General features: G+C 51.6%; 4 protein-coding genes across 4 annotated transcripts; 1 reads left to right on the top strand and 3 right to left on the bottom strand.

The window, feature by feature from the left end:
* Positions 1–103: 103 nt before the first annotated feature.
* Positions 104–2,068, bottom strand: AURANDRAFT_67770 (hypothetical protein; the record flags this gene model as incomplete). The annotated part of the gene is made up of 9 exons (XM_009043346.1): positions 104–235; positions 320–395; positions 440–520; positions 700–774; positions 882–1,108; positions 1,157–1,217; positions 1,271–1,557; positions 1,613–1,766; positions 1,809–2,068. The coding sequence occupies 9 exons, from the start codon at positions 2,066–2,068 to the stop codon at positions 104–106; spliced, it is 1,353 nt and encodes a 450-aa protein (XP_009041594.1).
* Positions 2,069–2,481: 413 nt separating this feature from the next.
* On the top strand, positions 2,482–2,991 carry AURANDRAFT_14575 (hypothetical protein; the record flags this gene model as incomplete). The annotated part of the gene is made up of 1 exon (XM_009043314.1): positions 2,482–2,991. A coding segment is annotated over one exon (510 nt), but the record flags the coding sequence as incomplete, so codon positions are not given.
* A 3,357-nt stretch (positions 2,992–6,348) lies between these two features.
* On the bottom strand, positions 6,349–8,385 carry AURANDRAFT_67772 (hypothetical protein; the record flags this gene model as incomplete). Its single annotated transcript, XM_009043345.1, has 5 exons — positions 6,349–6,398; positions 6,502–7,179; positions 7,252–7,434; positions 7,741–8,042; positions 8,264–8,385. The coding sequence occupies 5 exons, from the start codon at positions 8,383–8,385 to the stop codon at positions 6,349–6,351; spliced, it is 1,335 nt and encodes a 444-aa protein (XP_009041593.1).
* A 3,703-nt stretch (positions 8,386–12,088) lies between these two features.
* AURANDRAFT_1350 (hypothetical protein) lies at positions 12,089–12,877 on the bottom strand (the record flags this gene model as incomplete). The annotated part of the gene is made up of 1 exon (XM_009043311.1): positions 12,089–12,877. A coding segment is annotated over one exon (789 nt), but the record flags the coding sequence as incomplete, so codon positions are not given.
* Positions 12,878–15,355: the final 2,478 nt, after the last annotated feature.

Consider the following 15,355-nt stretch of genomic DNA (forward strand, 5'->3'; position numbering starts at 1 on the left):
TACGTTAATGCCCGGGGGAGTAGGTAGCTGGCTTATCGCCAAGCGCACTTTGATTGTGCTTAATCACACTCGCGTTCTAAGGGCGATATTCGCCGCTTTATCATCATCTTTTGTTCGGCGCTTTTGGTAAAAGTTTTACCACACCTGGCGCCTTTACTGGTGGCAATTCCCTAATCGAAAGCCCGTCCAAATCATGCTTGAACCGCAGCGAATCGCCGAGCGAGCAGGCGGGTGCCTGGAGGCACCAAGCTTGATAGGTAGTCAAACTCCCCCGCCCCCCCCCGCCCATCCCGTTCGGAGAGTTTCTGAGTTTGCTAACTTCACGTGCACGGCCGGCACCCCTGCCTCTTCCAAAAAGGGACGGGCGTGGTCTTACTTGCTGGGATGCTCGCGAGCTGCGCAGTGGAATGAATCGCGGCTACATACGATGCCGAGACACCGGCGATTATTGCGAAATTCAGCTACCTCGATTGAGCCAGGAAGACTGATTGGCCCCCAGTACTTACCATTTTTTTGCAGCCTGTGGACGAGACTACAAATCATTCATGAGCCTGGGAGTAGCCCTTAGCAAGCTTGGTGGCATATTCCCGCAGATTCTCAGAGCCAAGGACTGAACGTTGCTCGACTTCTATTTGGGCGGTTATTTTTCGCCTGTGTCTATCTGGATCATTCATCGTCGTAGTTCTAGTACTAGCATACCTTTCACGATTGAAAAATGCGATGGCTTTGGTGGCATCTTGTTTCTGCTTAGAATACTGATCCATCGCACTACGTCTGAGCACACTCGAATTGGAAAGCAAGTAGTCGACTGGCATTGGCTTGGATGCCGAGCGAATTGCGCGCTTAATCTTTCGATGAAGGATCGATCGCCTACGTGTGACAACTTCAGAGAATGATTCCTTGCAGGCGAAGCGTTGAACTCATCCTCAGGAACATGATTATTCAGGAAAGGAGTAACCCGAGAAGCCTCCATGGTGAGGCCTAGACGGAACTGCAGTGCCCTGGACTCGATTGCATTCTCACTCAAGAACCGGCAAAAGAATGGACTATGCAGAAGCGAGTATGATGCACGCACTCGAGGTTCTACACCTCTCAAAGCATTCCGATGCTATGGGGTCCAAATTGTGACCATTTTTACCCTTCGGATTATATATACCTCAGAGGTGTGAGCTGCGGTTGAGCGGGCAGTTACATCTGACTCATTTCCTAATGCAGACCTGAATGGAATGGTCAGCCACAATGATCACTTTTTGATTCACTGAATCCAGACTTGGGTATTTGTTTCGTCTTGGGCAAAACTCCGTGCTTCCGATCATTGTGAGAGTCGCCCTTGATGATCCAATGGGTTCCATCCAGCCCACGCGGCTGAATTCCCATGGTCCACTCTGCACAAAGATCCACGAGGTGCCGCTTCAATGCTTGGTCTTCCAAGAAGTGGTCTCGGCGGCGTGGATAAGCAGCCCCCAGAATTAGAAGGATTGTGTATGCCATCACCTCATAGAACTTATTGATCACCGAGTCCTTGTGCTGTGTTTGTACTTTTCGAAAGATGTGAACCTGCATGATACGACATTCCAATGAGCGCATTGAATAGCAAAACACAGGACTAGACATAAGAGAAGGCCATGTTGCTGAACAGAGCGTCCTCTTCCGTGAAGTTTCTGCCGTGCAGCTGCTCGTCAATGTCAGTGGACTCTCCGATGTCTACACCGCGGTCGCGAGGCTCAATAACGTTTGCATGGAACCACCAGAAACTGTCAACAGACCTAAACAAGTAAGTAAACGCGCTTGGTGATCCGGGCACTCACAGATTCTGAAAGTCTTGTGACTGTATGATTGAGCGCCACGTTTGCATACGTTTTCCCGTAACAAATGGTGCCTCTCGTAGCACAGCATCAATAATGAACGGCAAATGCACGCTTCGGGGCAAAGGCCGTCCAAATCCGGCGCCGCTCCTTCCAAATCCCTTGATATCGTCGCTTCTGGCTGTTTTGGACGGCAGCAGCTCACGCGCATCAACTTCTGTTTGAACAGATTCGCTTAAGAGCTCTGTGATCAACAAAGGCATAATCAGCGCAGGTGATTATGTCAGCCAGGATGTTCAGGATACAGAGGAGAGAGACAGAAGATATATCTCGTACACGAGTACGAGCTATCGGCTGTCGCTGGCATCCTCGCTATTATTGTGCGCCTGGAGCGCACCCAGAAAAATCTTCTCTTTAGAGGGAGGAGTGGATACATGTCAGGGAACCTGCCTGTTTCCATCATACTATATATACACCCTTATTGGTTCCAACATAGTAATTTCCCTAGCACCCTTATCATTACTTAACTGGTGTCTTGCAATGTCCGGCTAAGACTAGGTGGACTCGCATGCCACTAGTGCCAACCAATCACCCAGATTACATGTCCTTCGACACAATATTGCTCAATGAGTCCTATCGGGGACTTGGGGCATCTTCAGCAGTTGGTAGATCTCGGGCATTTGCAACGCTAGTTTGTGACGATGCATCTGTATTGTCAGCAGCGGTGCTGATCATGTCGCTGCTACGGACGGGCACTTCTGCAAGTGTAGTACCCATGCTTGCACCAGCGGTTTCTTTGAGGGCTGAAGCTGCACTGGCTAGAATGGCATTGAGCGTAACGCCAGTACGAGTGCCCGAGGTTCCCTATCCATTCAAAGTGCATCAAGCGGAGATGCACCGTGGATTGAAGCGGTCTTGTCGTTACACGAAGCTGCATGCTTGGTCGCTTGTGTCGTTTGAGCGAGTGATACTTCTCGACAGTGATATGCTGGTTATGGAACCTCTGGATGACATCTTCTCAGAGGCACAGCGGCTGGCAGCTGTTGCGGATATTTACCCACGGATTTTTAACACCGGACTTCTTGTCATCGCACCAGACGCAGGCACTCATGCACGACTTGTCGCAGCAGCAGGCGCGACCTTCAGTTATAATGAAGGGGATCAGGGCTTCTTGAACTCATACTTTGAGGAGCATCCACACGATGCCTTCTTCGAAAGTGGCAGCGACAGTCTCGATACCTCGCTACCTTGGCAGCCTTTGGATGCAAAGTATAATTATGCGATGTGGGTTGCGAACTCCCTTTATGGGAAACGACGGTTCCCAAACGCCGAGGGAGTTGCCGTCGCACACTTCTCGGGCGAGATTAAGCCGTGGTTCTTCGGAGGGGTTGGGGGCCTTCGAGTCGTGGGAACGATTCTATGAGCCCCAACTTTTCCTTCGTTGGTGGCGGTTGGCTGATGAGGCAGCTAAGCAGCTTGGCTGTGCCGGCCACATGGCAGATAGACCTGCTCAAATGCACCAGACGAACTCGACACGCCTCTGTGGCATTAACATGTGTCACAACACAAGTGATCCGCGCAGTTGTCGAAGCCCAGTGTGCGAGGTGCTCGCGCCCCATTTCCAGGCACATCATTTTGAGCAATATTCAGCGACCTTTACTGTAGTACTCTCGACGTTCCGTGGTAAGCGGATCCCAATCGAGACGCTGTGTGCACACTATGCGAACTCCTCCTATGTGGGTCGCATTGTCGTCGTATGGCATGACCCGGCCACGCCACCACCCAAATCCCCTTCCCCGAGACGTGTGTTAAAGTCGCGTGCGGAATACAATCACACGGTTCTTGTGACAACACTGTGGCAAGCGAACGATTCGCTTAATAATCGTTTTCCCGCTTTTGAGGTCACAACAAGGCATGTTCTCATATGTGACGATGACATTATTATTTCGCTCGATGATCTTGCTTTCGCCTTTGAGGTTGCGAATCAGAACCCAAAGCGGCTGATTTCTCCATTTGTTCGTGCACATCATATCACCGAATCAAAGGATACAGACCGTTTACTGCCATATTTGAATGGCTACTTTGAACATGATGCCACATTTCCTCAGCGTGGCTTTCGACGCTACTCGATGGTGCGCTAGACTATTCTTGTTTCCCCAAAGTTTCTTCTCCCGCACAGGCATTGACTAAGTTTTTGTTTGCACCTGCGTGGCTCCTATTTGTCTATGCATGTCTCCTAGACCCACGCATTTGGTTCTATGTCGATCAGCTCAAGAATTGCGAGGACATTGCTTTCAATCTTGTAGCAGCAGCAGCTGGCCTCGAAGCACCACTTATGCTCGATGTCAAGGTTCGTGACTTCGGGAACAGTGATGCGCAATACAGGGAACGTGCACTTGGCAGGCGCCCGTCACACATCGGAGACCGCAATCTATGTGTAAATGACCTGGGTTCCCTCCTTGGCTACCAAGACCATCTCCCACTGCGAGGAGCTTCAGTTGCAGCGACTCGTTTTGTTTCAACACGAGTTGCTTATGAGAAACTCGTCAATTTGGACATGCAACGTTCCTCTACACCTCCCCGACTTGTCCTTGAGAAGGATCCCGCCATCGTCATTAGCGTCCTTGAGGATGCGTTCATCGATGCGTATCTTCAAGCCGGTCGTGGATTCGCGGCGCTTCAAGCATCAACCACGAATATCCTCCGTGTTCGCGCCGCCAGCTGGTGGCAAGAGGCTGATGAAGACAATTTGCTCCGAGCAATTCTACCGAAGAAGCATGTTCGTACCCGAGCGCTCGATGGCACCAGGCTCTCTACAAAATTGACCGCGCAGCACGAGTTGGAAGATGCAAAGCATCTTTGTAACAGTGCTATCGTTTTGTTGAAGATACGTCGCGGGGACCTCTTTCAGGCGACACGCAAAGATGAACGCCGGCCGGCTGTCATCAGTGTCCCAGCCAAACCTATTTCAAGACCTCGTGCCTGTACAGGTCGTGCTTCTTGATGCGGCCCTCGATGGCGGCCCTCGTGACTGTCCCTTGCGCCTCTATATTCTACCCAAGTTCCCAGAAGATTGGACACCGGAGGAGCTCTCCTTTCATAATGTGAAAGATATGACGCGTAATGGAGGTGGAAAGTTTTTCGTTCCACTTATTACGATCGGCTCTCTCGCCCTGATCGATCTGAAGACCATCGATGATGCCTTTCACAGGGCAGTGGTGGGCTCAGGAGAGCATCCTGAGAATGTGCGTGCTGTGTCTTGAATGTGGATCTCTTTTAGGAGCAACTGCAGGTGACATTCGCACTCTTCTATGATAGCTTTGGACAGCCCGATATCCATAACCAAACATGCGGCTTTTTGTCAAGTCGGTCGCGTGGGACAGCACCGCATTTCGAGCTCGTCAAGTATCGTAGGCCGGCCGCATAGCAGGGAGGGGATTTGGCCCGATTCAAAGTTACGGTGCTCGGGCCCAGCGAGGCAGCCCACTAAAACACAGCGAGCCCTCTCTAGGAGAGCGCCATAGACTAGGCTGGCGGTGAAGCTTCTTACTTGGCCCTAAGAGGGGTGGCAGTTCGGTGGCCATTACTAGTAACGCCAGGGCGGCCTTCGCTAGATGTGAGATAAGAAAAAGCGGAAGATACGGCGACGCGTATCGACTAACCAAAGATGCAGTGAGATAAATAGGGCGGAGAAATGCACTGCTTCAAGCTAAGCTAAAGGTAGATATTTAAGGCGGAAATCCCGCCACAGTTAGCGTAGCGTCACAGCGGCGACGTGCCAGAGACTCGGAGCACCAGGCTCAGCGAGGTTGCACAGTCGCCGGACAGTGCACCTGCTGGATAGTTGACTGACCGTCACAGCGACGTTATGGGGTTAGTAGACTATCCTAACTTACTAAAGTACCTAGTTCTTAAGGACTAGCCTGGCTAGTTCCCTTTACACCTCCGCCGGCGAGCCTGAGTCGGCGCCGGCGAAGCACAGGTCGAGCTGCGGTCTCGCCGGCGAGCCCCCCAGCTGCTCATTTGAGAGCCGATCTGGCTGGCGCCCCCGGGCGCCCCCACTGGGTCTATAAGGGGACCGGGCTATTAGCCCGGCGTATAAGCCCTGGGCCTGCGCCCTGGGCCCAGGGGGGGGAAGGAGGTCATGGAAATAAGCAGTCTGGGGGGGATAAATTTCGGCCCGCCAGCGCCGGTAGGGCCGACGTAGGGCGCTGGCGTAAGGGGGGTCAAAGGGCAGCGTGCTGGGGCGTGCTGGGACATGGATGAAACCAAACTGAGGCTCGCTAAAGCTCCAGCATCAAAGGACAACCTGCTTTGTCAAAGGCTGGCAAAGGTAAACATTATCCTGTGGTTTCAAGCTGTGTCAATTGAAGAAAGTCACCTCGGCTTGGTTTGAAGGGGACGCGTGTCAGTCTAGGGTGGTGGTCCAAGAAATTGTTATATAATATTACCAAATTCCTGAATCACTTTATCTATCGGCGAAACCAGCCGAAGAGGCCCTGGCTTGATATTTTACTTGCCCTTAGCTGGAAAGATGGAAGATTTAGTTTGTTATGGGCAATGTTGAACAGGAGTGGCTTGCAAAGGACGGCCCTGGGTCTAACCATGATAGTGGCTAATGATGACTTAACGTCATCATACCCAGGGTGTATCTCAAGATGGCCAAGCAAAGTGGAGGTTGTTGAGAATGACCCACCGCGGATTTGACAGTCACCATTGTGATTGGATTTCATGACACGAGCAGCCTTTAGGCGAGATGTGGATGCACGGGATGCATCGCTGAGATGCGCCATCTCTTGGCCCATTTGTGGCACCTCGCAAGCTTCAGCTTCCAAGAGTGCGCAATCTGCGAGATGAGACGCGTGGTGAAACAGTGCGAATGCATTCGGCGCCAAACTTGCGCGTACACTGAACGTCTCGGCAAGGTAATGACACTTGTACGCTCGGAGTGCAGCAGCACGGGCGTCAAGTACCTCAGCTAATACTTCATCATGGCCATCCCGAACCCCTGCAAGGGAGGACATACCTGTCGTTACTTGAATCAAGTTTTCATAAAGATAGAGCACATCATCGGGCATGCGTGCTAACTTGGAATCAGAAATTCCACCAAGTACAAGTGATTCCGCAGCCTCAAGTGCGTTTCTGCGCCAGGCTGAGGCGCGATCTGCGACGGCAGAGTCACAGCGTTGATAAAGAAGGTCTAGCTTTTCGTAGGAGATGCGCGCCGTCATAAGCTCGAGCGGCTTGTTGTTTTCTACAATCCGATCGCCTTTGGGGACGGCCGGAGAAACCAATTCTACATCGCATAGGGAGCGAGACAAATCCTCAAGCTGCTGTAGCTTCCGGGCGTATTGTGTTTCATTTAGCGCAACACCTGTGTTAGCCGGTGCACCAGATATTTCATAGCATAGACCAGTTTCCCCGCCCGATGATGTTCTGATTACACCCTTTGCATCTGGCTGCTGTTCCATCCCACATGTCAGAAGTCGCTGCTGGACTTTCTCAGTCACTCTCAAAGACTGGCCACACCAGTTCAGTATCGCCGCAGTCGACTCCCCAGTCTCATTATTGATTGTCGAAACTGCCAAATGGTGATGATGGTCAGTACGTATTGAACAACCACCATCACCTGCAAAGGCGCATCGCTGTATTCCCATCTGACAATTGATTGCGCGCTGCCGAAAAGCATCGTGTTCTAATCCAGGCTTCGCCCGTTCTGCAAGGCATTTGTAAACCACGCACGAACGTTCGAGTGCTACCGCCGCGCGCCCATACTCGCCCTTCATTTCTAAGTCCAAGCCCTCGAGCCAGCACGTGTACGCAGCACACTCTTGCACAAGCGTTTTGTCACCCAAGTTGGTGCAGAGGGCCCGCGTTACGGTACCGTATGATGCCGCCTTGGTCAGCCACTGGCGTGAACGCCGGTGACCTACACCAGTCCGCGAATTTTTATACGCGCCTTCAAGTGGATTGCCTTTAAGCTCCATTGCACGTGCCCAAGCTCGCTCAGCCAGCATAAATGGTATGATCACGTGCTCTGCAGTAGGGAGAAGTTCTTCACTCAGTGAATTCCTCCCTTTAGCTTTAGACAAGCCCAGTTTCTTTCGAAGCCGTCGTAGCCGTCGCGCACAATATCTACGAAAATCAATTATGGAACGAAAAAGAGTGTGCTCAGACACCGAGGGGTCACTGGCGATATCGCTCAAAATCACCCACATTTTCACATCTGAGTCCGTCCTGCGCATGCATGCCGTACAAAGACAATTCCATCGCTGAAGCCAGCGGAAGGGCCGTCCCTAACCCCGGCCCCGACCTCAATTCCGGCTCCTCGGAGAGCGGCGTGAGGAGCTGATTGCGCGCTGCCTACCTTCCAATGGCTTGCGTGCCATGTCCACGCGTTACTTCTGGCGCATCGATTCCGACCGGAAACACCGTCGCGCGCTCGCGTGAGGACGCACCAGAGCATCTCTACGGCACGCGCTGCGACGTCGCAGCCGTACTTCGTCGTCGGACGGCTGCGCGCGTGCGACTCGAGCGTTCGGAGCTCATCTCTATTGCGCGGGCGGCGATTCCGAGCCATCCTGCTGTTCGAGGACCGGCGCACGCCGATGGACTGCTGGTCGGAGACGAAAAGCGCGAGAGGCGCCAATTCGTTGGCGAGAGGCTAGGACGCCTGCGACGGGCGTGTTTCGAACCAAGTCTATCGACCAGACGCGGCGCCCGGTGACTCGGAGGGCGCTCACAGCGGCTCGAATCGACCTACTTCGTGGAGCAGCGCGACTTCATCCACATGATTTCGAACACCTGCTTGATCCACGCCGAAAACGCCAACGCCGACGGTCCCATCACACCTGCGTGGTCGCACGAGTACTACCTCGGATCGTGGGCGCCAAACGTTTGAAAAGAATGCCACCACGGGCGACCAACGCGTGTGCCTCGTCGAGCCCCTACTTGTGCCCCCGCAGTCGCCGGTAAAGCGCGTACCGTGGCACTCTAGAGGTGCCTCCGGGGCCGCTCCCCACTACTACGCGCCGAAATCGAAGGCCGAATCGAGGGCGTCACGCCGCGAGGGCGTCACGGAGAGCGCCTCCTTCGAGGCCATGCACGCGCAACGCTCAGCTGCGCCGAGTCGCATCGCTTCGACGCGAGATCCGCGGCGACTCGCGCAGGTGGCAGCGCGGCCCCGAGGAGTCCGGACTGCACGACGGTGCAGCTGAAGGACTGCCAGGCGAGGAGCAGCACTGGGCCACGATAAGGATTAGTTCGAAAATATGCCCGGCCGTGCTAACAGTGCCCTGTGCTGGCTATGCTATGCTGGGCCTAGTCGCTTTTGGCTAGTCGTTGCCCCTATACCCAGCGTGCTCGTGCTACTTGAGCCTCGGGCATCACCTAACCAGACATACAAGAATGTAGCGAAGCATGCATCAAGTACTCTCTGGCAGGGGGTCTTGCTCCTAGAAAGCGCAAGATGTCGAAGCGCTGTTGCCTGAGGGGAACGGACCGTGTTTAGAAAAACCAGCTGAAGAAAAAGCTTCGACGCTCTACATTACTGCGAGCTGTGCTTCACCATATTTGAGTGCTGCTAGGATGATCCTCACGATAGCAGCAGCATCGCACCGCGCATCGTTCATAAGGAAAAAGAAATATGCACGTGCGGCCAGCCGAAATCGATAACAGCATGACATGGCAAACATATCGACAGTCGGGACACTCCTATACATAGGGCGAGCGCATTACCACGCAAGGTACATGTGAAGTACACGACGCGGCTTGGATTTTTATTTGATGAACATTTTGGTGGTTAAGATTTTTCCATCCAGCGCCCGTTCAATCCGACGCATGCTCACGTGAGCCAAAAAGTGATCCCACGTTGTGTAATGGCCGCGCAGGACGGGTAGCTCCCCGCGGAGAATTCGAACAAGGTCCAATCGTGATGCAAATATCGTGCTCATTTCACACAACGTGCTAAGATGAGGCGCCTGCATCTTGACATCGCCACGGCTCGACCGAACAAGCATGACAGATTCGTTCGTCAGATGAACTTTTGTTGAGCTTGTGATCAATTTTTTGTCATCAAAGACGGCAGGGGTCACGGTCAAAGTGAGTGCCAAACTAATCATGGTCACATCACACCATGGTCCGCATAGCAACTTCAAGGGCGACCTGTTCGAATTACTTGACTCCATCGCAAAAAGAAGCATCGCAACATCTAGATTTGTTTGCGACCAATGCGATGCCTGCAGATTGTAAAAAATTAGCCGATAACTTTCCCAGGCTTGCAATGTGCGCGGTAGGGGGTGGGCAGGTGGGTGGGGGGGGGGGGCACGTGATGATTTTCAAAACCCCAAATGCACCGTTTATTGCCACGGAGAGCTGCGGACTACGCGAGGCTGGCGGTAGACTCAAAAGGTGATGCTTGATACAATCTGAAATTTTTCGAGTGGTATGAAACATAGTTGACCTCACGGTCTTACACTCATGATTTTCAGCTAACCAGAGGATTGGAGCACAACCTCCTCGAGCGAGGACAGAAACCGCCTCTTTCTCATAATCAGGCAGCAATCTTAAAATCTTAGATGCAATCCTAGAGATGTCTGGACTTGCGTGCACAAGCAGCCATGACAGCGATGCGGAGATCGTGCACGTGCCTTCGCAGATGCTACGCTGGGAAAGAGGGCCAGGTCCTGTTCTGCAAGGGAAATGCATAGCTGTGACCATGCTGAGCAGTTTTGTTTCGAGATTGTCGTAAATGATTCTTAGCCCGACTACCTGTCCTAGATAAGCTCCCGTTAGCAATGGCTGTATGCACAGATATATGTTAACGCCGCATGCTTTGCGCGGAAATAACTTCCAGCGAAGTAGGCTGAGCAGTCCGATGGTTGCTTCAGGATAAGCGCGGGAAGAAGTTTCTAACTCTAGAGTCATTAGTCTCATCAGTTTATGAACCTGGTGGGTATGTATTTTTCTTCTTCCGGCGGCATTCAGAGGCGGTGTAATTGCGATTAGAGCTTCACAAGCTGCCTGGCGTACTTCACAACTTTCGCAAATAATCTCAGTGAGCGCAGACATTATCTCCACCCTGAGGACGAGATCACTTCCTGGCAGCAGGTCGTCTAGAGCACATACTTCGCAAACTAGCCTGCACGCAATACGCGCCAATAATGGATCCTCTCGCGCTTCGATAAGGGATGCGTGCACACACTGCCATAGGTTCGATTGTTGTATTTCGACCAGGAGTAAATGTATTCTGTGTCGCTTTGCTCGAGAACGAACGATCAAGATGAAGAGTAACAATGCGCTCAGAGTGTCACGCTCGATTTTTTCTTGCAACCTGATTCTTCTTAGTAATCTGTGAATGACGGCGCGATTCAAAAAATGAGCTACGCCTGGCGGGAAACGGTTCATGATGTCATTGAGCCAAGGAGGACATTATGTGCAGGTGATATGTGGTGGTGATATGTGCTGGCGGCTATACCGCCTGCACTATGTGCTGTCGGCTATACCGCCTGCACATATTCAGGATACAGAGGAGAGACAAAAGATACATCTCGTACGAGTTATCGGTACAGGTAATCTTCGATTAGCCAGGAAAGTAGCGCCCAAAGGAGAGAGAGAGAGAGAATGAGCTGCTATTTATTATTGCAGCCCAATCGATACTCGCTTCTTATGCTCCTATCTGGCCGGCGTTGCTGAAGCAGCCCGCCGGCGGAATTCTTTCTCGACAATGGGTATAGATGGGAAAATCTATAGTAGCTTGGCAAATAGGGGGAGCTCAGGAGGAAGATTCTCCTGTATCTGCCCTACTGTCCTTATTTCCCCTTTCTTTCTATCCTTGCAGGTTCATATCCTCAAGAGGCTGAGTTCAGTCCTTGGCTCAGCCACTCGACTCGCGCAGCCTGAGGGCTCCACACAGCCCGGGACTATCCTTATCTAGCCCCCGCCCCCCCCCCCCATGAAAATAACAGGGCCGGCTGGGTAGGAGGACGATGCTCCTGGGGGCGCCTTTTTGATGGCCCTGGGTAACTTGTATCTCAAAGTGAATGCCGAGAACCGTAACCATAATTCTTAGAGGGCCTCCTCCACATGCAGGGCAGCCTCCAAGTGTCCTGCCGAGTCTGCTCTGTGGGGCTTAAGACCACCAAAGGGGAAATCACGCGGTGGTACTTACTCATCACGATACTCTACTTTTTACCTATTCACCATAGAATGACCCGCGGCGGTACATAAATATGACGCTGTCTCCAAGCAAGCTTGGCAAAATCTTCCTGGGTAGCAACATCACTCATCAGGGGATGCATGAGAAGCTGCTCGGCGGAGGACCGGTCATTTGGAAGTTTGACAAGCATCTTCCTCAGAAAGTGATCAAGTGTCTCTGACCACACGGATGGGTCGTGCAACTTGGGTGGCTCATTCACTGTGATGAGGAACAGGGCGCGCATCACTGGCTCGTGCATGAGTGGTGGCTCTCCATCAGTCATCTCGAGGGCAGTGATAGCAAGCGACCAGATGTCAACCTTGCAATCGTAAGACTGGGACTGAATAAGCTCGGGTGCCATCCAAAAGGGGGTCCCCACGACTGAAGTCCGGTTTCTTGCCTCGCGAGTGAGAGACGCGGCGAATCCAAAGTCAGCAAGTTTTACACGGCCATCAGTATCAATGAGAATGTTGTCTGACTTGATGTCTCGGTGCACCCGATACTGGCGATGGATGAACGAAAGCGCTTGCAACACGCATTTCAGAACATAGCTGACGTGTGATTCCTCGCAAATGCGGATGTCTCGTTCGCAAAGACTCGTAAGCATACCTCCTGTCATCAGCTCGAGTGCAATGACAACGTGAGTATTTGTAAGGAAAGCCTCTAAGAGACTGACTACATTTGGGTGACCTGATAAAAACTGCATTGCAATTTCTCTTTTGAGCTCTTCAAGTTCCTTTAGGTCACAGTATTTTAGCGCCACCTTGCGACCCTTATTAGGTCCTTGCCTTGTATCCACAGCCGAGTAAACGACACCGGAAGCACCTTGACCCAGCTGCACGAAATCCCGGAAGCATGTGCGTGGATCTGAAATAGTATTATTGAATTCAAAAGCACGAAGTAGCTTAAAGTTGACTGTATTGCGGGATGGCAATGGCGGTGGTCTCTGGGGCGGTCCTTCCATGGTCAGTTGCAGTGCATCGAGAACAGCCTGCGGGTTAGCCTTGACATCATCTCGTGAAATCCCTGACAATTGCAGTGCCCTATCCCACGTGGTTGGCAGCCCAACAAACCCCGTCGCAGTGGATGAATCAGGGCGCACGTGAACATCATGCACGACGTTGAAAGGAACGCCGATGATTGCCGGACCTTTGTGAGTACATGCTAGCCGCGAGGAAGTCATAAATGATGTCAGGACTGACCTAGGAACACAAAAATAGGCCAATCATTATAATACCTCCGGACCAAAGAATTCTTGTCGCCGTGGGGCGCGGCGATGGAGTTGTTGGCCTCAAATGTCGCGCCAAATTCTTGGTTGACTCGTGATTCTGCTCGTCCTTCGACACCTATGATAACGGTGGGCGAGCCCAGCTTTGAAATAAACTCACGCCCTTAGGCAGAGCTGCTGCCCACTCCTTCGGCAGGCCCTTAAAAGCCCCAGCTTGCGCATCCCATTCCACATGCAAAATCTTGCGGAATCCCGAGGGTAATGAGACTGAGTTTGCCGAAGCCAATACCATTGTACCATCCAACGCAGTGGCGACAATTATCACTTTTTCATCCCGCGTCGGGAACTATAGCGAGTTTCAAGTATGCGAAGAAAAGCCATTCACATGTAAATTATAAGGAATGATACAAGATATAGAATGATATAGTTGGTAGGAGCTGGGTGTGCCTTCAACACGGGCTTCGCCCACATCAGCCTGCCCATAGACCGCACAACCCGCAACATAGCTCTGTCGAAGTCGCTCACCGGCTTCTTGCTAAGAGGGACTCGGAAAGGAAGGAAAGGAAGGAAAAGAGAACACGCTAAGGGCAGTCTAATGTAAACCTCGCTGAGCCTGGTGCTATCTGGCACGTCGCTGTGGCGCTAACCAGACCGTGACAGACACCACAGTCACAGAAGAGCGCTATACTCTCCCGTCCCTGCTTGGCAGTCACTCCTTCAGTTCGCTGTCTATAGGACTTGAAACTGGATTAGAATGAATTAAGGAAGGGAAGGGGAACTAGCAGGATACGCAGTAGGAGCGCAGTGGGGTAAAGTGCACTACAACACCAAGATGCAGCTCACTGAAGATGAGAGTAGAAGTCTCTCTAGAGAGAGATATTGATTTGGTCTCTAGAGAGAGATACCCCAAATCAATATCTCCATACGCATGCTGGAACCAATATGCCTATGAGCAAGATGGAACCAATACCTAATATATTATCCGGAATGGCATGCTGGAACCAATACCCGCGGATATGCATGATGGAACCAATATCTCCATACGCATGCTGGAACTTGGAACCAATATGCCTATAAGCAAGATGGAACCAATGTCCAGAAAGCAAGATGGAACCAATACCCGCGGATATGTATGATGGAACCAATACATTTATGGAAACAACATTGTCGAATATGTATGATGGAACCAATACTTAATATTGAATAAAGCGAGATGGAACCAATACGCTCGGATATGCATGATGGAATCAATATCCTCATATGTATGATGCAAACAATATGAGTTAATATGTATGATGGAACCAATATCGAGAGAGCGATGGAACCGTACCATGTCATGAACTTAGACTTCAGCATATTCATGATTAGCGATTGGTTCCATTTCATACCATACTTGTTTCCATCATAGTATATATACACCCTTATTGGTTCCAACATAGTAATTTCCCTATATTATATACACGAGAGACTCATGGCTGAAGAGTAAAAACGATTTGATGGCCGAGGAGTCTGACGATGAGGTCGTCTCCATATTTGCTTCTATTTCTGCGCCATTCAAACCCGATCGTATAATTCTGCGCGAAACCTGCAGTAGCGACCCCTTGAAACTGACGCCTGGGCCAGAGCCTACGTCCTCGTTTCGCTTTCCATTGACCAGCGGGAGGCCTTATTCCTTCAGCCAAATTCGCACAGTCGATTCACCTTCAAACTTTCCGTGGGTAGTCTATTCTTAAAGAGTGAAAATACCGCAACTATCTCATCGCAGGTTCATGCGATATGGCCTGACATTATGCGATCGTGGACCGTAGGGACTCAGCGCACGGGCCTTGATTTGCATTAGCCTTTAGTTCTAACACGCAGATCGCCGGGTAATACTCGCACTTCGCGTTGGCGCAATGGATCTCCCAGCGACAAAAGCTCTGGCATGCCCCGACCACAGTCCTGTATTATGCGGCCAGTAGATCAGCGAACGGCTGCATGATTTGGGTCTTACTTTGGTTCGCCTAGGCCCGCATCCACATCAAACATCCCTGCCGTCTCATCAGGGCACCGCGAGAATGCGATCCAGCATTTTTTACGATATCCTCCTGCAGTGACAGGGAATGAATCTAGGTCGGCCAGCAGCAC

Source organism: Aureococcus anophagefferens (assembly GCF_000186865.1).
Source record: "Aureococcus anophagefferens unplaced genomic scaffold AURANscaffold_51, whole genome shotgun sequence".
Lineage (NCBI taxonomy): Eukaryota > Pelagophyceae > Pelagomonadales > Pelagomonadaceae > Aureococcus > Aureococcus anophagefferens.